Below are 22311 nucleotides of genomic sequence, written 5' to 3'. Positions count from 1 at the left end.
CTGGGCACCTCCTATAAATAGAATCAGGTGGTATTTGTAGTTAGAAAGTAATTGTAAATGTTGGCCACTGGATAGGTCTGTTCTGCTTCAGGGTGTCAGCTGGTTTCTGGAGTGGCTGGAATTTCCACAGTAGCTGGAAGATGCATTACTTGCTGCCTGAAAACTTAGCTGTATTCTGACTCCGACCTCTTTACTTGTTAACAGGAGCCAAACGTGGCATTTTGGCCAAAATACGACCTAACTTCCTCATTGGAGGAGCAGGTTGGAAGTAAAACATGGCCTTTTGTCTGCATTGAGTGCCTTACTGACCTGTGTTTAAAATGTGTCCCCAGGAAATACCTTTGGACCAGGTAGACATTGATAAGGAAAATGAGATGCTGATCACAGTGGCACATTTCCACAAAGAAGTGTTCGGGACGTTTGGCATCCCGTTTTTGCTGAGGATACACCAGGTGAGGTTTTGTGGGCAACAGGTTGAGCATCCATATCAAAACTTGAAGCCTCACACCCTGTTTGGATTAGTGTTGCTACAGCCGGTTTCCTGCCATGCGGGCAGAAAGTGGGTTTTGATGGTGTCCCCGTGGGCCATGAGCGTCTGTCTCGATGCAGCACAGGTGCGTGAGCACTCCTGTCCTCTCCCGTTCGTAGGGCGAGCATTTCAGAGAAGTCATGAAGCGCATTCAGAGTCTGCTAGACATCCAGGAGAAGGAGTTTGAAAAGGTACGCGCTTCCTGGCCACTGGAGTCTGTCAGCGGGCAGCATTCTGGAATCTAGACTAGAAAGGTGGCCTAGACTTTGCCAGAGGTGAGTTTTGCTGACACCCAGGACTGATGGAGGAGTTTTCATGTTTGTCTTTTAGTTTAAATTTGCCATTGTGATGATGGGCCGGCACCAGTACATAAATGAAGATGAGTACGAAGTAAACTTGAAAGACTTTGAGCCTCAGCCTGGTAAGAGCCCTCCCCTGGTTTCCTTCCGAGTGGGGTTGGATCTAAGCAGCAAGTGGTAAGGGGCTGAGGGTGGAGAGCCCTGGTCTAGTGCCACCTCTTGCATTTCCACAATGGGGCGGCCTGGGCTTCCTCACCTCATCTGTAAAAGGAGGAACAGCAGCAACCTGTGAATCCTCCTAAGGACTGGAGCATTCCTCAGTGGCTGAAGGAACTGAGACCCAAGGCTGAGGTGCGAGTGGCCCTGTGAGACTGGCAGGCTCTGACAGTGCTGCACGTGGAAGCCACCGAGACATTTGGTCAGGGTGTGGGGGCCCTTGGCTTCACATGTGCGTGCAGCTCAGAGCCCCAGCCTGATGGTGACCCCAAACCTGGGCATCAGCTCTGCTCACGGGGTTGGCCTCTCCTGGCGTGGGGGTCCCGGCAGTTGCTCTGTGGTCTCATTTCCCCTCTCTCCCCACCAGGTAACATGTCTCACCGTCGGCCATGGCTAGGGCTCGACCACTTCAACAAAGCCCCAAAGAGAAGTCGCTACATCTACCCTGAAAAGGCCATTAAAATCCATAACTGACTTCCTCACCCCATTTGTGCAAGGCAATTACCACGTGTGGGTGTGTGCCCCGTTTTAACAGCGAGAACTCTGGTACACGTGTGCTCTGGCCGAAGTCTTCAGCAAGAGGATTTGCTGCTGGTGTTAATTTTATTTTGTTGAGGCTGTTCAGTTTGGCTTCTCTGTATCTATTGACTGCCCTTTTTGAGCAAAACGAAGGTGTTTTTATAAAGCTTGGATGCCAATGAGAGTTATTTTATGGTAACCACAATGCAAAGGAACTGTCAGCATAATGGGGAGGAGAGGTTATTGCAGGGGTCCCCAACCCCCAGGCCAGGAACAGTAAGAGTCCTTGGCCTGTTAGGAACCAGGTGGCAAGGGAAGCTCGCCTATGCTCCAGATCCTGTTCTCCCTGGTTCATCCCCCGTCCCTTCCACATCCATGGAAAATCAGGTCCCTGGTGCCAAAAGGTTTGGGGACCGCTGGGTTAGTGGGACACGTGGTACTGGCAAAAGGTCTCTAGTCTGTGTGTAGTTGGCATAAGCTGCCTGGCTGCCTCCTGTGGGTCCCGGTCACCACCCTGCCTGCAGCTGGTCATCTTATGTTTAGGCTCGTCCCATGTTACTCCTTCAGTTTCACTTTCAGTGCCCTTTTGTGCGTCTGTAAAGGTAAAACAGAGAAACTCACAGCTAATAAATCGCGCTCTTTCCTTCCCTGCGTGTCCTGTCACCCCTTCCTCAGTTCTCTCCCAACTGCCTGGGTCGTTACAATAAACCCGTCTCATTTCCATCAGCCGCTACTGTTCAGCAACCCATTTGCAACGTGGATGCACTGAATACAGTCTGACAGGCACTCGGGGGCTTTTTACTAAATGGAAAGCACTGTTAAGTGCGATTAAGGTGTACTGTGCTGCCTGTCAGCCAACTTCATGATCTCAAGAGTTCACACAAGCAGGTGAAAAAATTATAAATAAAACTTTTATTAAAATGGAACAAAAAGGAGCCTTTCAGCAAAGAGGGCATGCTCACTAGTGGTTAGTAAGCTGTTGACTTTGTAAAAAAGTTAACATTTTAAAAAAAAACCCAGCAAAAATGAAATTGTATATTTAATGAATGAACATGTACAACTTACTGCTTGGAGGAGGTGACATTTTGTTGGGTGAATCTACAATTGACTCTCACTTATGTTGATATTCATTGTGTGTAGTTTTATTTCAGTCCCGACCTTTTCTTTTGGAGCTAATGCCAGCTGCGTGTCTAGTTTTGAGTGCAGTAAAATAGAATCAGCAAATCACACTTATTTTTCATCCTTCCCCAGTATTTTTGTATGTTTCTGTAGCAGCAGTGTACACCAACTCTTCCTGTATATTGCCTTTTTGCTGGAAAATGTTGTATGTTGAATAAAATTTTCTATAAAAAATTATAATTCAGTGAGTGACGTGGAAGTTGAGGAAGATTTCTGCCTTCCCCAGAAAGAGGCTTGGGGACCCTTTCATTGATAACAAGATTTTACTGAGATACTTACCACCCTAATTTCAGTATTGCTGATGTACAATTCTGGCTTCTTTGTTTTCCTCCTTTTGGTTGCCTCTGAATAGTCTCATTAAGCTTAAGAAATAAAAGGTTTCCAGGTGAGAACCATGTACAAATAAGACAACTGGAAATATTATTGAAATGGTGGAAGGCACAGTGAGGGGGCGTTGGCATTGGAGTAGCCGTGGCCTTCCACGTGGCTCACCTCAGTGGCCTCATGCACTGTTTGTGGTCTCTGGGCTGGTCTGTTCCCGGGGTGACCCCTTCCAGTTCCTGCAATGACGGGTGTGCTTTCATACCCCTAGAGCTGCCCTTGGCCAGTGCCTGGATGGCACCTGCCCCCTATCTTTCAGTGAACGTGCTGATTTTTGTTTGTTTTAGGTTTTGGCCAAAGGTAGGTAAGTTATAGTCTTGAGTAACTGAGACAGAATTCTCCCTGAAGTTACTGACTTTTTACAAAAAAAACTTTGTGTGGATGACGTGTGCTGCATTTTCTTTTCCTTCCACCCCCAGTTACAGTATTAAGGATCTGAGTTCACAAAACTGATTTTGGGGGACAGGGATGGAGACACACTGCCTTTGAAACAGCTCACTCTGAACCCCCGAGAATGTTCCATCCTCTCCCTCTAGGATGTCGATGTCTCATGTTGGTGATCTGACTCCTGGAATGATAGGTCCCTGGCAACCATAGTGCAGCGGGAAGGAGAGGGGCCCATCCCAGGTGTACATCATAGCAGTGTGCTGGAAGACAGTGTCACCTATTAAAAGTGAAAGAGCATACTAGGCAGGGAACAAGGCTTGGCCATTGTCATCTGTTTAACAGCCTTTCCCAGAGCACCTTCCCAAGGTCCCTGCTAGTATAGTGTGGGGACCACCTTTGAAATGAATTGCTGGCCTTTCTCCAAGAGCTTAAAGTCCGCTGTGCTGGGGACCGCCACATCCAGCGAGAAGTGAGGCACATGTGTCCAAGTATTGTTTGCAAGCCTCACCATGTTAATATGCTTTAAATGCCAGTGTCTCTGTGTACCACACTGGGAGGTGGGGCTTTGGCATATGACGAAGCTCGAGGGACAAGCAGCAGAGGCCCCGGGTGAGGCAGGGCCCTGGGGCAGAGTCCTGTAACTGCAGCGAGAGCAAGCTGTGTCCAGAAACCATCTCTTCTGAGCACGGCCTTAACTGGGGCTTTCCTCACGCATGCCTGTCCACACCTGGTTTTGAGGCAAATGTTTGTGGTTTGGGTGCTGCGTGGGAATGAGGCTTCCGGCAGCTCCCCAAAGCCTCTCGTTTGAAAACACGTATTTGAGTGTGCAATGTGCTTTTGGCTCTTGGGCCTTGTGGTGGTCTTGGTGGGACTGCAGCTTTGCTGCTGGAGCTGAATGCGGCTGCAGACCACACTTAAGTGGATGGGTGAGGACGAGCTTGGTAGCACTTGAAAACTGGCTAAAGTCACAAAATTCGCTGAGCCCTGGCTAGAGGGGAAAGGAGCAACTTCAGGGGATTCCTGGTTGGTGCAGTCTGATTAGCATGGTCCACCAGCAAGAAGGTGCATCGATCATATGGTATTTGTCCCTCACCGCCTGGCTTATTTCACTTAGCATAATGCTCTCCAGTTCCATCCATGCCATTGCAAAGGGTATAAGCTCCTTCTTTCTCTCTGCTGCGTAGAATTGCATTGTGTAAATGTACCATAATAACTGGTGACATAATCAACAAAAGAAAAAAGCAAACAAAATATAACCAGAGACATTGAAATTAAGAACATTGTAACAATAGCCACAGGCGAGTGGGGAGGGGATAGTGGGGAGAGGGGTCTATAGGAGCTACTATAAAGGGCCCAAGGACAAAATCAAGGGGGAGGGTAGAGGTGGGGGAGGGAGGTGGGACTGGCTGGGGTGGGGTGGAGGGAAGGGGAGAAAATGCAGACAATTGTAACTGAATTAAAAAAAAAAAAAAAGGTGCATCGAAATGAGAGTGGAGCTCGGCCTTGCCCTCACTGAAAACACTTACAAACTGCCAAGTTAGAACCATGTATTCATGTCTGTTTTGTGGTGATTCTGTTGTTTCTGTTGGCAATTTTCTTGTGGCCTGCCACTCTCCAGTATTATTATCTGCCAAGGTTACTTTTCATTTTACTTACTGGTTTTACTGGACCCCTGAGGCACCCAAAGGGAGAACTGTGAGATGCAGGTGAGGATGGAAGCCTCAGGGGTGATGTGAGAAGAGACCTAAGACAGGAACATAGGGGGCATCAGCAGGACAGGGCGTCCTGGCGGGGCACATAGATGGTAGCTGGGGAACCGCTGCAGTGCAGGTAGGCAGCAGAGTGAGGGTCAAGGGCTGCAGACAGGCCAGGCAGGTAGGCAAGGGGAAAAGTGTCTGGTGGATGTTGGGTTTAGCAACAGGAAGTCACTGGTCCAAGCAGGCAAGGCAGGGCAGGATGCCAGGTGCGGGCCTGGGTGTGGGTCCCAGAGCAAGCAGCAGGGGAGGATGTAGCAAACAAAGGACGGGAAGTGCAGGCCCCCCTGGCTGGAGTTGCAGAGAGACATTGACAAGGGGATGTAGAAGCTTGAGCTGATCAATGGACTGTGGTTTTTAAGGGGTCAGAAGAGCATGGGCCCTGAGAAGACAGGGCTAGGCATAATTCATTCACCTGGGGCTAACTGAGCACCTACTCTGTGCAGGCACGGGTCTGAGTGCCAACCTGACCTTGTATGGGGACAGGAGGGCAGGGGAAGGACAGGTGGCTGCTGCGTCAGTCCCTTCACATCCCCCGGACAGGGCTTGCGGTGGGGGAACCCCAGCAGGACAGACATGGGCGGGTAAAGGTCTCTTAATACACATTTATTTGGCGGAGGTTCTCAGGCGATGGTAGCGGTAGATTTCGTGCCCACACACTGGGCATGTGTGCTTCACATCCTTGAATCTGTCCATGCAGAAAGGGAGGAGACAGCAACCCAGGAAACACCTGCAGCCTCAGGAGCAGTGGGCCGTGGGCTGGGGTCCAGGCTGGGAGGCGCTGGGCTCACCCCGGGGCCAAGTCAAGGATGCATACCCCCATCCTTGCTCATGCCCTGCCCTGCCCCCTCTGCCGGGTGTCCTTCCCACCCTGGAGGCCCTCCCCTACTGATGGTCAGGGCCCCCACTCACCCAAACACAAAGAGGCCTGTACACAGTATCCAGGTGAGGAGCCCCGGGACTGGGGTGGTCACTGTGAGGATGTGGTTCCCACAGTTCGGACAAGGGTACTGCATTGGTAATGCAGACATCATCCTAGGCACACCACTGGGCACAGCTTGGGGAGCTAGGAGGGGAAAACCCAGACCTCATGCCTGCTCTTCCCTCTCCCCAGTGACCACCGCTGGGCAGCCCCTGCATGGTCTGTGCCCTTCTGCAGGGGCCCCGGGCTCCCCTGAGCAGCTCAGGCTGTCCACATGGGCCCCCATGTCCCCCTGCAGCTCCTTCCCTACCAACCACCAGCTGTCAGGGCCCAGGGGTATATACCTCAGTCAAGACACCTTGTCTTCTGTGGCCAAGGGACCCAGGAGGTTAGGGAGCAGCTCTGGGTTTGAACTCAAACTTCAGTTAGTCCCCAGGACATCCTGCCCATACATCCCCTTTGAGGTTTTTGTCAAACTCAGCCAGAGCTGGTTTCTAACCTGGCAGTTTAAAAGCTCTGGCACCCTTGGTAAAGCAGTTGCATTAAAAACAAATACAAAATTCCCCCCACCCCCTACCCCACTAACAAAAACCCAAAAGCCTTCTTGGTGCTATTCTTCTCATCTCTTCCTCTTGCATTTGTACAGAGGGACCCGAAAAAGTGTGCTAGGCTCCTTTAAAGATTGCAGCCGTGTCTACGATCTTGGGTGTGCAGGGAAGATGGGCTTTGAATTTACTGGCTGAATTTACTGTCAGGAAAACCCAATTCTAGGGAGCTCTGGTGTCTGGACTGAGGGCTCAGGGCTTTGCCTGGGTGGGCTGTTCAGAGTCCTGAGGAGAGCTTATGACCATGACTTATGACCATGACTTTGGCTTCTTGTGGGCTCCAGGGTGAGGGGGTGCTGGATTGGAGAGCGGAAGCCAGGTGTGTGTGGGTGTAGACTCCTCAGTTTGGCAGAGAACTCAGGAAAGAACTACCTGTGGCTAGAAGTGGGTGACCCACATGCTCTAATGGCCTTTGCAGCAGGGAGGATGCCATCTTCATTCTGCTCAAGGGAAATTTCCAGCCCAGCCCAGCAGCTCTCAGCTCTCAGAGGGTTCCCGAGTTCCTTGGCAAGTGTCCTTAGCAATCTAAAAGCCCAGGCCCCACCCTGGGGGCCTGTACCCCCTTACCTGTGGGTGGAGTTAGGGTCTTTGCAGGATAGAGAAGAGGATTTTACTCCTGAGCATCTACTGTACCAGCCCCCTGCACCAGTGATTTCACATTGGAGAGAAGTGCTCATGGCCATGGGCAAAGTGGCCACTGGTGGCTGTGGGGCAGGGAAGGAGGGCTTCCCAGAGGAGGTGTTGTTTGGGCAGAGTCTTGGTGAGTGGTCAGGGCAAGGATGGGAGGCAGGCAGGATGCTCACCTGTGCGAACAACTCGGGGGCCTTGGAAGTACATTGGACGACGTGATTGAATTCCTGGAGGTTGGGGAGGAGGTGGTGGAGGAGGGGGAGGAGGAGGAGGAGGTGAAGGAGGAGGTGAAAGAGGAGGTGAAGGAGGAGGTGAAGGAGGAGGTGGCGGCGACGGTGATGGCTCTTTGGGAGAGAGAAAGGAAAAACACTCTCAGATATGATGCTTCTCTATGTGCCAGCCACTGAGTGATAACTTGGTCAGCCTGAGGGAGAAACCCATTTTACACAAGAGAAAGCTGAGGCCTAGAGGAATGAATCAAGTTGCCGGCAGGTGGAAGGCTGTTTGGACAAGGAATTCTGGGATACTGGATCCCCAGAGTGTGGTCTGAGGGAGGGGAGGATGGGAGTCCCATAATTTGAATGACAGTGTGGGCGATGGCTGGAGATCCCTGTGTGTTTCATTGCAAACCACACGGGCTCTTTGCACAGAAACCTGACCCACCTAGGAAAGGAGCTTCATGACCTGAGGGGGCCCCTGGGTTCTCCCCACACAATGCCTTCCCCAGAGAAGGAGCAACCAGGTAACAGGAACCTCTGCCCCTGCTTTTCGCCACATGGTCTAGACTCTTTGGGACAGGAAGAGGTTTCTTGCCCATCCTGTGCCTCCAGCAGCCCCACTAGGGGCTGGTTTTTGTACCCATTTTAAAGATGAGAAAACTGAAGTTCAGAAATTAAGTACCTAGCCCAGGGCTACTGGCTAAAACGTTGTGATCTCTCACTGAGTTAGCAACTGCCCCAACCTATGACAATCATACCATTTCATCCTCTCGACCATTTTCAGATGAGAAAACAGATTCAAAGAGGTTTGGTGACTCACTCAAGCTGAGATCAACGTGGCCAGAACCCCACCCCACCCCACCCATCAGTCCAGGTGTCTCTGGGGCAGAAGAGGGTGGTCATACCAGACATAGGGTGGTCATTAGCTTTGTTCCACGATTTTCTTGTGACACTTTAAGAGAGGGCACAGGATGTTGAAGACCTCACTTAGTCCCCATTGGGTCACTTGGTCCTGGGTTTGTGGGGGACAGCAGGACGTGGGGGAGGTGAGGACTGGAATCAGCCCCCAGATCAGCAAAGGGACACAGTCTGCTCTTCTGCTTCCCGGGGGCCCCAACTTCAGCCTGTCACTGGCCTCTCCCAGCCCTGAAACCTGAGGGGCTCCCTCACCCTGGGGAGGATTCCATCTTGGCACATTGGGGGTCCTTTGTTCCAGCAACGGCATCGAAGCATCATCAGGTTCCAAGTTTTGAGTGAATGAGCGCTTGTCTCCAGCAGTCTTCATTGTGGCCTGGCTGCCTGTGGACAGGAGTGCAGGTCTCCTCTAGCACCTCTTGCTGGGCCTGGCTCAGATGGAGCAGCCATTGTGATTGTGTGTCCTCACAATGGCCAGAGGGGGAGTGTCATCCCCATCCTCTGCAGGAGGGGCGGGGCCTCCCAGGGGCCCAGCCTAGGGAACCTCTGAAGATGGCCCTTCACCACTGTCCAGGCCCCACGTTGTGTGCAGTGAGGATGCTGGCACGGAGCTTCACAGGGCAGGGTGGCAGAACCTATCTGGAGCCTTAAAAGTACGAATCTGATTAGGGCTAGTGATTCTGCTTTGAGGAATTTTGTCCTGCTCCATGCAAAGATCTAGCTGTGAGGATGTTCATGTCCTCTTATTTGTAGGTAGGTGTTCATACATACACACATTTATATATGTATGAGATTTGTCTGAAAAAAGTCCAGCCTTTATTAATAAAACAAGTACGGTATGCGCAACATCGATGTAACCTGGCAGCCAAGTCAGTGGACTGGAATGTGCATGCGTGAACAATGATGACTTCACTGTACTAGTTAGTGGGGGTGGTAGACACCGCTGAGTGAGCATGTGCACTGTGTGTCTGTCACATCAAAATGAGTAGAGCAAGAATCTGCATCAAATTTTGCATTGAGCCTGAACATTCCTTCGCAGAAACTATTCAGATCGATCAGAAGGCTTTCAAGGATGAGTGCAGTGCATATGGAAGTGTGGTGTAAACACTTTAGAGATGGTCAAGAACCTGTTGAACGTGATCCATGTACTGGAAGGCCTGCAACAAGCAGAACACCTGAGAATGTTGAAGGTGTACAGGCTGCAATCAACAAAGACTGGTGACCGACAGTGCGAGAACTACAAGCTGATCTGGGGATTCCAAACACTACTATGTCCAAGATTTTGATGTAGGATCTTGGCATTAAACATGGTCTTGCAAAATTTGTTCCATGGCTTCTGCTACTAAAGCAGAAGGAACATCGTGCTGCAGTTGCTAATGACTTGATTCAAACCGCTACCATAGAACCAGATTTCCTCAAGAAGCTCATAACCCAAGATGAATCGTGGGTCTACAGCTATGATCCAGAAACAGAGGCCCAGTCATCCCAATGAAGTCACGTGATTCGCCATGACTGAAGAAGTCAGGGCAAAGCAAGATCAAGACCATGTTAGCTGTGTTTTTTGATTGGGAAGGTGTTGTCTTCAAGAGTACATCCCTCCAGGCTGAACAATTAATAAGGAGTACTACCTCAATGGTCTTCATTGGCTGAGAGATGCAAAAAGACAAAAATGGCGGCAGCTATGAGGAACTGGTGACTGGCAGCTTCATCGTGACAATGCGCCAGCTCAGGCATCATGTCTTGTGCAGAGATTTTAGATAAAAAATCACCCAGGTTACATAGCCCTCCAGCTTTGGTGCCCTGCAACCTCTGACTTTTTCCAAAACTAAAAACACCTTTGAAAGGGAAGAGATTTCAGACTGTTGATAAGATTCAGGAAAATATGATGGGGCAGCTGGAGGTGATTCCAACACAGGATTTTGCAGAATGTTTTAAACAGTGGAAGAGACTCTGGGAGAACTGTGTGAGGTTCCAAGGGGCCCACTTTGAAGGGGACTGAGGTGTCATTGTCCTGTGTACAGTGTTTCCTGTATCTTGTATTTTCTTCAATAATTCTCTATTCTTCTTAATACACACCTGGACACTTTCTGGACAGACCATATATGCATACATCATACATGTATACACACATGTCTATATGTGTGGAGATTGCAAATACAGATATATGCAAACACACATATACACACATGATCACATGTACTATACAGGTGTATACACACATTCGTGTGTCTGTATGTGTATCACAAGCTCAACTGCCTCTCCTGCTTATGTACCTGTTTGAGTTTGGGCAAGATCCTCACTTTCTCTAACCCTCCATCACCTGGCTTACTCATCTGTAAGATGGGGATACTAATAGTTCCCTTAGAGGGCTGTTACGAGATCAAGTGATCTAACCCAGGTAGTGGGTTCAGACCGGTGCAGCAAAGGAAGCCCGCATTGTCCCTGTGAAGGGATGAGTGGCCTGAATAGCCCAGAATGGACGCTCCTGATTGCAGAGGGCAGCCTCTGTGCGTGGGCTGGCTCGGTGCTGTAGCAGGGGTCATGGCCAGGGTCTCTGCCTACAACGGCATGTGCCTGGCCAGTATACTATATGGCTTCTCAGGATGCTGCACAATTTGGGGTAAAGTCCAGGATAGCCTGCTCATCTTTCAGTCTGGCAGCAACCAGAAGTTATGGCGAGTCTGGGGGGAAACGGGATTTGGTGATACCTAGCACAGTTACAGGTGTGGGACCTGTGGACCCGGCACTACTCTTTCTAGAAATCCATCCCCGAGACAGTCTAGCAAAAATATCAAATGACGTAGGCGGAAGGCTATTCAATGCAGCAGCAAAAACTAGACATAACACAAAGATCCATCCATCTATCCACTCTTCAGCTACCAAAAATACAGGGAAGGAGGGGAGTGAGGAAGGGAGAAAGAGATAGAGGTTAGGGAGAGGAAGAAGGAAAAAGAAGAAGAGAGACAAGATAAAAGAGGAAAATCTCCATATATCACTATAGTGTAGTCTTTGCAGGATATGTTGATATATTGTTAAGAAAAACAAATACATATCTCACCACTTTCTGTATGGAGCTATATAATTTCCACGAAGAAATAAAGGAAGGATTAATAAGAAAACTAAAGTGGTTGACATTGAGGGAGACATGGGTGAAAGCAGTCTCTCTCTGAGTATACTTTGCTGTATTGCTTTGACTTTGGAACCATATCATTATTTATTTCTAATTACAAAGGAAGTAAAAAAGAAAAAAGCAATGCTGAAATATGTAAAACACGCAACCCCCCCAAAAAAACAAAACAAATGTGAATATATATCAAGATTTCTTACAGCAGACACAAAGCACAAGCCATAAGAGAAAAACTTGAAAAATGACTTTATCAGACCTGAGAGTGCCAGCCCTTTAAAAGGCACCGAGACAAAACAAACGGCAACCCATGGCTGGAAGAAACCACCTGCAGCCATATGTGTGACAAAGCACAGGTATCCAGATATAAAAGAACTCCTTCCACTCAATAATAGTTATTTCAGAAACGAAATATTAGCCCTGGCTGGTGTGTCTCAGTGGATTGAGTGCCAGCCTTCGAACCAAAGGATCCCCAGTTTGATTCCCAGTCAGGGCACATGCCTGGGTTTCAGGCCAGGTCCCCAGTAGGGGGCTTATGAGAGGTAACCACACATTAATGTCTCTCTCCCTCTCTTCCTCCTTCCCTTCCCCTCTCTATAAAATAAATAAAATTTTTTTAAAAATTGCAATATTAAAGTCAGCAAAAGACCTGAATAGACACTTCACAAAAGAAAACATAGGAGACTTCTGGCCAAGATGGAGGTGTAGGTAGATATACTTTGCCTCTTTGCACAACCAAAAGAAGGACAACAATAAATTTAAAAATGAGAAATAACCAGAACTGTCAGAAAATCAAACTGTATGGAAACCAGGGAGTTCAAGAAGAAACATTCATTCAGACTGGTAGGATGGGCGGAGACGGCCAGCCTGGGCAGAGTGGACACACGGCAAGGGGGTGGCTGGAGGACTGGGCGGTCTCACATTTGTGTGGATACACTAGGAGGAAGAACTGGGGAGTGAGACAGACCACACAACCCAGGGTCCCAGTGCTGGGAAATACAGCCTCAAAAACTCTGACTCTAAAAACCTGTAGGGGTTGTGGCAGTGGGAGAAACTCCCAGCCTCACAGGAGAGTTTGTTGGAGAGACGCACAATGTCCTAGAACATACACAAACCCACCCACCTGGGAATCAGCACCAGAAGGGCCCAATTTGTTTGTGGGCAGTGGGGGAAGTGAATGAAAGTTGGCCAAGAGCCCAGCAAGTGGCATTGTTCCCTCTCTGACCTCTTCCCCACATACAGCGCCACAACACAGCTACGTATATGGGTTGCCTCTCCCTGGTGAATACCTAAAACTCCGCCCCTTACTTTGTAACAGGGTATGGAGACAAAAAAATATGGCCCAGATGAAAGAACAGATCAAAGCCACAGAAATAGCACTAAGTGATGAAGAAATAGCCAACTTATCATATTCAGAGTTGAAAACACTGGTAATAAGGATGCTCACAGAAATGGTTCAGTATGGTCGCAAAATAGAGGAAAAAGTGAAGGCTATGCAAAGTGAGATAAAGAAAAATATACAGGGAACCAACAGTGAAGGGAAGGAAACCGGGACTCAAATCAACAATTTGGAGCAGAAGGAAGAAATAAACATTCAACCAGAACAGAATGAGGAAACAATAATTCAAAACAGTAAGGAGAGGCTTAGGAACCTCTGGAACAACTTTAAATGTTCCAACATCCGAATCATAGGGATGCCAGAAGGAGAGAAGGAAGAGCAAGAAATTGAAAACTTACTTGAAAAAATAGTGATGATCTTCCCCAATCTGTCAGAGGAAACAGACTTCCACAAAGTCCAGGAAGCTCAGAGAGTCTCAGAGAAGTTGGATCCAAGGAAGCACACACCAAGGCCCATCATCATTACATTACCCAAAATTAAACATAAGGAGAGAATCCTAAAAGCAGCAAGAGAAAATGAGATGGTTACCTACAAAGGAGTTCCCATAAGACCTTCAGCTGATTTCTCAAAAGAAACCTTGAAGGCAAGAAGGGGCTGGAAAGAAGTATTTGAAGTCATGAAAGGCAAGGACCTACATCCAAGATTACTCTAACCAGCAAAGCTATCATTTAGAATGGAAGGGCAGATAAAGTGCTTCCCAGATAAGGTCAAGTTAAAGGAGTTCATCATCAGCAAGCCCTTATAATATGAAATGTTAAAGGGACTTACCTAAGGAAAATGAAGATAAAAACTATGAACAGTAAAATAACAACAAACTCACAACTGTATCAACAACTGAACTAAAAAACAAACAAACAAACAAACAACCCCCCGCCAACAAACCAAAAGCAAAAGCAAACAACTAGAACAGGAACAGAATCACAGAAATGGAGATCACATGGAGGGTTATCAGTGGGGTAGGGGAGAGGGTAAAATGGAGGAAAAGGTACAGGCAATAAGAAGCATAAACGGTAGGTATAAAATAGACAGGACAGGGGAAGGTTAAGAATACTATAGGAAATGGAGAAGTCAAAGAACTTATATGTACGACCCATGGACATGAACGAATGGGGTTGGGGGGGGAATGCTGGTGGGAGGGGTGGTGCAGGGTGGAGGGGAATAAAGAGGAGGAAAAAATGGGACAACTGTAATAGCATAATCAATAAAATATATTTAAAAAGTCTTTTTAAAACATAGGAATAACCAATATACAAAAACAAACAAAACCCCATAGGTACCACTGGTTTAGATGAAAAAAACAGACCATCCCAAGTATTGACAAGCATATGGAGCAACTACAACTTCATACACTGCTGGTGTGAGTGTAAAATGGTGAATTGCTTTGGGAAACCGGCAGTTTCTTATAAAGGCAAACACACACTCACCTTTGACCACCAATTTCACTCCCAGATTTTTACCCAGGAGAAATAAAAACATATGTTGAGAAACAGATCCATAGGAGAAAATTCATAATAGCCAAAAGTTAGAAACAACCCAAATATTTGTCAACAGGTGAGTGTATAAACACATTGTGTGTATTCAGCCCTGGCTGGTGTGGCTCAGTGGATTGAGTGCCAGCCTGCAAACCAAAGGGTCACTGGTTCAATTCCCAGTCTAAGACACACGCCTGGGTTATGGGCCAGGTCCCTGGTGGGGGGCACACAAGAGGCAATCACATATTGTTTTTCTATCTCTTTCTCTTTCCCTTTCCTTTCTCCTCTGTCTAGAAATAAATAAAATCTTTTAAAAAACAAATTGTGTGTATTCATATCAAAGATTACTGTGCAGAAATAAAAAAAATTTTAAAGATTTTATTTATTTATTTTTAGAGAAAGGGGAAGGGAGGAAGAAAGAGAGGGGAAAACATCAATGTGTAGTTGCCTCTCACACGCCCCTTACTGGGGACCTGGCCCGCAACCCAGGCATGTGCCTACACTGGGAACCGAACCAGTGACCCTTTGGTTCGCAGCCCAGTGCTCAATCCACTGAGCCACACCAGTGAGGGCAAAAGAATGAATTATTGATGTACTCAGCAAGATGACTGTATCTCAAAAGATGATTTTAAGCAAGAGAAACCTGACCTAAAGACTACATCTTCTATGCTTCTATTTATTTGAAGTTCTAGCACAGGCTAAGCTGTGCGGTCTGATAAAAGGGAAGGTGCACCTGCAAAGGGAGAGAATCAGCGTGCAGGCAGGTGTGCAAGTTCTACTTGCATCGTGGGTGCTGTGGATTTGTGCACTGTTACAACTTTTTCAGCTGAAGGGGAAAAGTGTGTCCTAGGAAGCTCATTCCTGATTCCCATAAAGGCCTTGTCTTCCTGGGAAGATGAAATGCCTGGCCCCAGCAGCACCCTTCTCTCAGCTGACACTCCCCCCCAACTCCTTACCAAGCCCACGGTGTCCATGCCCTACATGTATTGGTGTCTGAGACTTAGAGCCTACTGCATCCTCCAGCACCAGCAGGAAGAGGTGTCCAATAAATATAGGCTCAGTGTGTGAATGCATGAATGACCTGCATGATCCACACTCATCACAGCCCAGCCCATTTAGCTTAAAATCCCCTGGGATTCACGCCCCAGCACCCAAGGTCCTTCAATAGACTGGAGGTTACACATCTTGGGATGGGGTTGGAGACTGCCTTCCTTGGGGATTTTGAGGACAGCGATCCTGCTAACCCAGGGTTGGGATCCTGACTGCCATGCCTGAATGGGACACTCTGAGGATGAATGAATGAAGGGGCTGAAGAGCAAGGCGAGGGGGCCCTGACCATACCGGACACGGCCACCAGGGGGCAGCACGAGGCCGTGTGAGTGAGTGATGCCTCCCTCCTTTGGGATCTGCTGGGCTCAGAGGTTCCCATCTTGGGCAGGGACCCAGGCAGCAGGGCAGCCCTTGCCACCCTTCCTTTCAGCGTGTTCCCACTCTGTCCTGAGGCAGAGGAGTCCTGTCCCACCCTTTCTCCTTCAGGTCAGACTGGAAGGAGTTAGGAGTCATAAAAGAGGGCTTGAGGCCAGCACAACGCCACGCCACACAGTAGGGCTGTGGGGGAGCCAGGTGACACCCCAGTCTCTCTGCACACAGACACAGGGTCCTTGGGGGAGCTGGGAGTCCTGGCTGGGCTCTTCCAGGGCTTCTTCTGTAAGGATTAGTTCTCTTGGAGCCTCAGGGCTCCTGGAGGTCTGTTTTGCTGTTCATTGTCTGTATTAAATCTTTGCACCCCCCAAATGAGGCCTGGCATAGAGGAGAGAGAAGGTGGTCAGAGCATGGGCTCTGTCGCTCCCAGCTGTGTGACCCCAGGCAGGCCTGTTTCCTCCTCTGCAAAATGGGTCTAATAACAATAACGCTTCGTGCTGAGAATGTTATGAAAATGCAGTGAGACAGTTTTACCTTGCTGGCTGATCCTCCCCACGTGCCTATTCTCTCCTCATCCCATCCCGCCCCCGGGCACCTGCACTTGCTGCTTCTGTACCGAGAATGCTCTCTCCCAAGATATCCCTTTGCATTTTCATCATCAGACCCTCCGCTCACGGGCCACTCCTCGTGGGGGGCTGCCATAGATCCCTTGGCAAGAGGAGCCAGCCACACACTACCATACTACCTTGTCCAATTTTGACAACAGTTACCTCTGTCTGGAGTCAACTGGCTCAAGTATTAGTTTACTTGGTCACTGTCCATTGCCCTTAAAGTCGTCAGCTCCTCGAGGACAGGATCCTCAGGGATTTTGTTCACAGCCCTCTCCCCAGTACCTAGCACAGTGCCTGGGACAGTGAAGATGCTCAAGAAAGATATGCTGAGTGAGTGATGAATGAAAGAAATCCATGTGAAGAGCTTAGCTTGTGCCTGGCATGTAGAAAGCTTGCAATGAGTTAGCAGTTAGTGATAGAAATAACCATGACAATAACAAATTAAATAAACAGAGTCACGAAAGCTAGGGCAGGGGGCAGGCTATCCTGGGAATGGAATGAACCTGGAGTTTGGCAGCGCCGCCTGGTTCTTCCTGCTGTGTGATCCTGGGCACTTCACTCACCCTCTCTGGGCTATACTTTCTTCTGAGAAATAAGGAAGACTCTGAAGCCAGGGCTGCTTAAGGGAAAAGTGAGATGGGACATTTTTTTCCTTCCTTCTCAACCTCTCTTCCAAGAAGGGCCCAGCTCCCAGGGAGGCAATATGATAAGGGGGAAGGAATCCAGAAGAATGAATTGTAACAGAAATTATTGGGCAAGTGTGTGGGGAGGGAGGCTGGGTTGCTGAGGGTCCTGGGCTTTCCTGAGAGCCCACGCATCCTTTTCCCCTGCTCATCAGCAAGGTCCATGTGTTCCAGGTGCATGGGGAGCCTGGAGCCTTGGGTGGGAAACTTCTAGGTCATAATGGGATGTCCCCTAACATCTCTGGGTAGAATTTCCAGCTCTGCCAACCACCCTGTCTGCTTCCTCTTCCTCTGAGTGGTGAGCTGGGAGTGGGAGGCATGAGAGGTGTGTAAAGCATGTGGGCTGCTGTAGGCACCCCACCAAAGCCCCTCTGCTCACTCAGTGAGAAGGAGTGAAGGGAGCTGTTCTCATATCCTGGGCACTGTCCAGTGGAGGCCCTCTCTCTGGAGAGCAGGCACTCTGGACAGCAGAGGGAGACAGAATTACCTTTTTCCTGGCATGTGCCCTCCATCCCCTGCCCTCAGAGCTCTTGGACAGGGCCCCTGAGGCTTACCTAGAGGAGCAGGGGGCTATTTCTAGACTAGGAAGGTCTTGGGGCCTGAGGAGAACCCAGGAAACTCTGTGATGGGCGGTGTTGGGAACCGCCCTGCCTGGTTTCAGAAGCTGTAACCCCCCATGACTAAGGCTGAGTAAAAGTCCTTGGGACCATCAGCTACTAAGGTGACAAAGCTTATCCTCCCGGCAGGGGCTCAGCCTCAGCCCCTTGTACTTCACCCTGCTTGGCCCTGGGCAGATGACCTGTTAGCCAATGATGGGTAAGAGTCCTCAAGGGAGGGACGACCTAAGACAGGCATGGTCATGAAGAGGCCCTCAGGGAAGGACTTGGGGGGCTATAGAAAATGGGGGTGATGGACCCTCACCCCTTGGCTTTGACATAGCCTGAGTCCTCATTCTGTCTGTAAGAAGTCTCCTAATCACTTGGCTGCACAAATCCCTCACGTGACTTAAGCCTAAAACAATGCCGGAGGCAGGTGTGGCCTTGTGTTGGAATGGGTGGTAACTGGGGCCAATGAGGCCTAAGAAAGAATGCATAAAATCCTGTGAAACATGCTTTGCTAAGAATACCCTCAATTTAAATGATAAGGTTCCAAGCGTAAAATGACTTTGTTTCCCAAAGTTTTATGGCCCTTTGGCTATCTGACCCTGGCTCAGAATAAGCCCTCATAGTTCTTTGAATTTTATCTAGTCCTTGATCATTACTGCCTGACAATGATTGATGAGCTTTACCTGTATTCGTGTGCAAATTGAATCCAATAAAAGCCCATTAAGGAATAGGCCCAAGGCCCTGCTCCTCTGAGAGACTAGCCACCTTTCCTTCCCAAGCAGTTCATGTCTTGGTAGACTTACTCTCATCCGTGGCCTATGGAGGGGTGGAGAGGAGGGGGGACTCTGTGGGTGGAGCCCCCCCACAGGGAGGGTGTGTGATTATGCATGTTTCCATCTGCAGCGTTTGCATGGGGTGGGTATGTGTGTGGGGAGATGTTGTGTGTGTGTCTTGTCTGCTCAGGTATGTGTGTGTGTCCATGACCATCTCTGCATAGGGCGTTCATGTGTGACAAAGATATGTATATGGAGGTATTTGTATGTGTATGTGCAACTTGGTGGGCAGTGTGTCTGTCTGTGTCCGTGGGGGAGGGATGTGTGGATGGGGTATCTGGGTGTGGGGTATGTCCATAGAAAGGGCTCCTGGGTCCATCTTTTCCCCCTTCAGCCAGCTGCCCTTGGACCTTGGACTGGGTTCAAGAGCCTCTCAGCAGGGTCAGCCCTGGCAGAGCAGGGCAGAGGACAGGATCCCCGCCTCCACTGGCCTCCCCACTGGGCCCAGGACGAAGTTTTCCAGCTCCCTCGCAACTGTATGCTCTTCCAGCACCATTTTACACAAGGGGAAACTGAGTCATCTGCCTGGGCCCTCATTGGTGACAGACCCTTGTTTCCTGAACATGTATTTATTGAGCACTTACTATGTGTCAGGCATAGGAAACCAAGCAAAGCAGATGAGGTGCCTGCCCTGGGGAGTTCTCCTTTTAGCAAGGGAAGCAGGCGCCAGCCAGACAAGGTCATATGGGGAGAAGGGCATAATGACAATGATGGGGATTGGATGGGACAGGCTGATTGGAGGGTCACCACCTTTTGTTCAGGGTGGGCATATGTTCCCCTCATTTGGTGCGATGACCAGAAAGAGGCATCCTGGGAAGAGTCCCCCCAGCTCTGTATTTCGGCAGAGTCTAGTCACTCACCATCTGTCCCCAGAGTCTGCACACCTAGCTCAACACAGCCGGGAGGGGCCCCTCCTCACCCCACTCAGCAAAGTATGTTCCAGAAGGTACACAGTGGCTTCTCAAAATGAAGAAAGAATTAGAAGGAAACAGGAAATGCCACACAATATTTGCCTGACCTAGCAGCAGGGCCATAACCCCAGAAGCTGAACAGGAACAGATGGAGTGGGTGGGCTTGCCTGTGGGCGCTGGGTGGTAATGATGTGTCTGTGTGGGTTCACCATTGTAACACATGTTCCCACCTGGTGGGGATGTTTGATTGTGCAGGAACCTGTGTTTGCATGGGGGCAGGGGGACAATTCCAGGAATGTTCCACTGACAAGTGTAGGAAGGGGTGCTGGGAGCTGTTTATATGTGGGGGATTCTTCAGTAAGTAAGACTGCTCAGCACTGCATCACCTCCGTAACCATGACCTCTTTTTCTCCAAGCAGGGAGTGTCCCTGAGTCATTTGGCTGACTCTGGAGACAGTACCACATCCCCCAAACACCTCCTTCGGGGTGGCAGCACCTCCCTAAGCTGGTAGGGAGGGAGGGAGGAGGAGTGGCCTTCAGTGATGCTGATGCCCTGCCTGGAATGCTTTTCCCACCTGTCAAGACTCCAGTTGGCACTCCCAACAGGGAGCCCTCCTCAGAGTCCTGGGAAAGGACCTAGGAAGAGATTCCCTGCATTTCCCCAGCATCTCTGTGTTTGGAGAAGATGAGAAAAGGCGCTCTGCAAGAAACAACTTCATGCACACATTCCTGTATTCAGTCACTATTCAAGACTGCTTACAGGGACTCTGTGCAGGGCTGGCCACTGGAGGTACCTGCTAAGTCCAATAGACAATGTTTTGTGTTCCCAGAGTTATGGTCTACTGAAAATTAACTGGTAGAGAAAATGAGAGGCTTAAGTGAGACCTCTAAGGGGCACCCAGAGAGTGGTGGGGCTCCTCTAGATAATGATGTGGAGACTTGAGAGATGGGAAGATGCTCTTTTGCCTCTCTCCACTAAATAAACACTGATGTGTGATGGCTGGAGCTCAAGCAGCTGTTTTGGCCCATGAGACAACCCTGAGGCTAGAAGCCAACTATTAAAGTATGATGGAACAAGAATATAGGAGGCATCCAAGTCATTGAGGATTATCAACCTGCCACATCACCCCAAGACATATCAACTCCAGGCTTTTTTTTTTTTTTCCTTACATGACAGATATATAAACCTCCAACTTGCATAAGCTTGTTGTTGGATTTTCTTATATTCAGTTAAGCCAAATCTGAAGTGTTACAGGCAGAAGAGTTGGGATTTTATTTAAAAAGCAATAAGGAGTCAATGATGGTTTGAGCATGGGAGGGTCATGGTGACAAAGATTTTTTTTTTCTTTTTTGACTAAACTTTAGACAGTCTCCTCCAAATCCTTTGCTTGACTGGAATTGACCTCAGGCTTCTGTCTCTGTCCTTGTTGAGTCCAATTTTAGGAAGAATCCTGTCAAGTTGGTTTGGTCAGAATCCCTCGCCCTCAATATCTGATCACCCTCGACATTTGACCAAATTCCTCATCTCCCACCAACCCCCAGGTGATGTCTGATCACTCTGGCCTGCCTTCTGCAAGAATCCTGCTAGGCCAATTCAGCCAGAATCTTCCGTGACCACTGATGCTCCCTCTTAGTAATCCCCCTCCACCCTGCTTCCGTGGGTCTAAATTCCCACTTTTCCTTGTTGTATTTGGAGCTGAGCGCAATTTCTTTCCCTTACTGCGGGACCCCAGTGTTGGGCTCCCTGCCCCTATTGTGCCAGCCCTGAATAAAGTCTGCCTTACTGTGTTAACAAGTGTCCTGCGTAATGTCTTTGTTAAAAAGGGTTGTGTTTGAAAGATCATTCTGGCTGCTGCATAGAAAATTGGAGCGTGGGCATGAAATCAGGAGGAGGCAGAAGGGATGGGTGGAGGCTGCTGTTCCTGGTGGGAAGGTAGAAGCCCGAGTCTCGGTGAGAAGAATGGGAACAGGAGGTAGATGGGAGTTACACTTTGAAGGGGAGAGTCTCCATTTCATCCTCGCTTTAAGCCCATACCTGGCTGCCTTCACTTTTTTTTAAATCCTCACCCGAGGATATGTTTATATGTTTTTTATTGATTTTAGAGAGAGAGCATCGATGTGAGAACCATCGATTGGTTGCCTCTCACTTGCACTCTGACTGGGTGTTGTTCCCATTCAGGACCTAGGCCCTTGCCCTGAATGGGAATTGAGCCTGCAAACTTTTAATGTATGGGATGATGCCCTAACCAAGTGACCCACCGGCCAGGGCCTGGCTGCCACCACTCTTAAAGGTGAACCTCCCTAAGAGACTCATACATTTAGCTCATTCTGGCGACTGCCATCGCCACCCACATGGCCTCTCACCTCAGGGCCTTTGCACATGCTCTGTGTAAACTCTCTTGAGAACGTCCTTTCTTTTGTTTAATTCCTGATCTTCTGGAAGATCTTGGGCCAATTAGCACTTTCCAGAGAAGCCTCTCCTGCCTGACTCCTCCAGCGATGAGGGGGAAATGAGGGGGGGTCGGAGGGGGAGGGAGATGATTGGCAGGCAGAGATCTGGGTGCCACCCCACTCCTGGGCCCAGGGGTCCCAGGACAGTTACAGGATACCTCCCCATGTCCCTGCCCTTCATTACCAACCTGGGTCTGGGCCCAGGGCTGACTCTAGCTTGTGCCTGGGGGTTGGTCGCCTCTCTGT

General features: G+C 49.1%; 2 protein-coding genes across 3 annotated transcripts in view; one reads left to right on the top strand and one right to left on the bottom strand.

Moving 5' to 3' along the window:
* The window catches only part of LOC112308147 (ubiquitin carboxyl-terminal hydrolase 7), a 94914-nt gene extending 92914 nt beyond the window's left edge, over positions 1-2000 (top strand). For both annotated transcript variants that reach the window (XM_053929159.2, XM_053929160.2), the window contains exons 28-31: positions 333-452; positions 649-720; positions 860-950; positions 1412-2000. In XM_053929159.2, the coding sequence (XP_053785134.1) occupies positions 333-452; positions 649-720; positions 860-950; positions 1412-1518 (390 nt within the window). In that variant the 3' untranslated portion in view covers positions 1519-2000. The remainder of the gene's footprint in view (positions 1-332; positions 453-648; positions 721-859; positions 951-1411) is intronic.
* A 3870-nt stretch (positions 2001-5870) lies between these two features.
* LOC123479004 (LITAF domain-containing protein) lies at positions 5871-6295 on the bottom strand. Its single transcript, XM_045189648.2, has 2 exons — positions 6177-6295; positions 5871-5994 (listed from the first exon to the last, which is right to left on the bottom strand). Exons 1-2 carry the CDS (start codon positions 6293-6295, stop codon positions 5871-5873), a joined length of 243 nt encoding a protein of 80 aa, XP_045045583.1.
* Between the last annotated feature and the right edge of the window lie 16016 nt (positions 6296-22311).

This window comes from Desmodus rotundus, chromosome 1, assembly GCF_022682495.2.
Source record: "Desmodus rotundus isolate HL8 chromosome 1, HLdesRot8A.1, whole genome shotgun sequence".
In the NCBI taxonomy this organism is placed as follows: Eukaryota; Metazoa; Chordata; class Mammalia; order Chiroptera; family Phyllostomidae; genus Desmodus; species Desmodus rotundus.
Note: the sequence above shows the minus strand (reverse complement) of the source record. Positions and strands in the feature narration are given on the sequence as shown.

Bases quoted from the DNA above. Each gene is read 5' to 3' on its own strand.
- LOC123479004 (XM_045189648.2), bottom strand. From the start codon at position 6,295: ATGTCTGCATTACCAATGCAGTACCCTTGTCCGAACTGTGGGAACCAC. The intron at 5,995-6,176 runs GTGAGTGGGGGC...CTGAGGCTGCAG, and splicing joins ACAGGCCTCTTTGTGTTTGG to GTGTTTCCTGGGTTGCTGTC.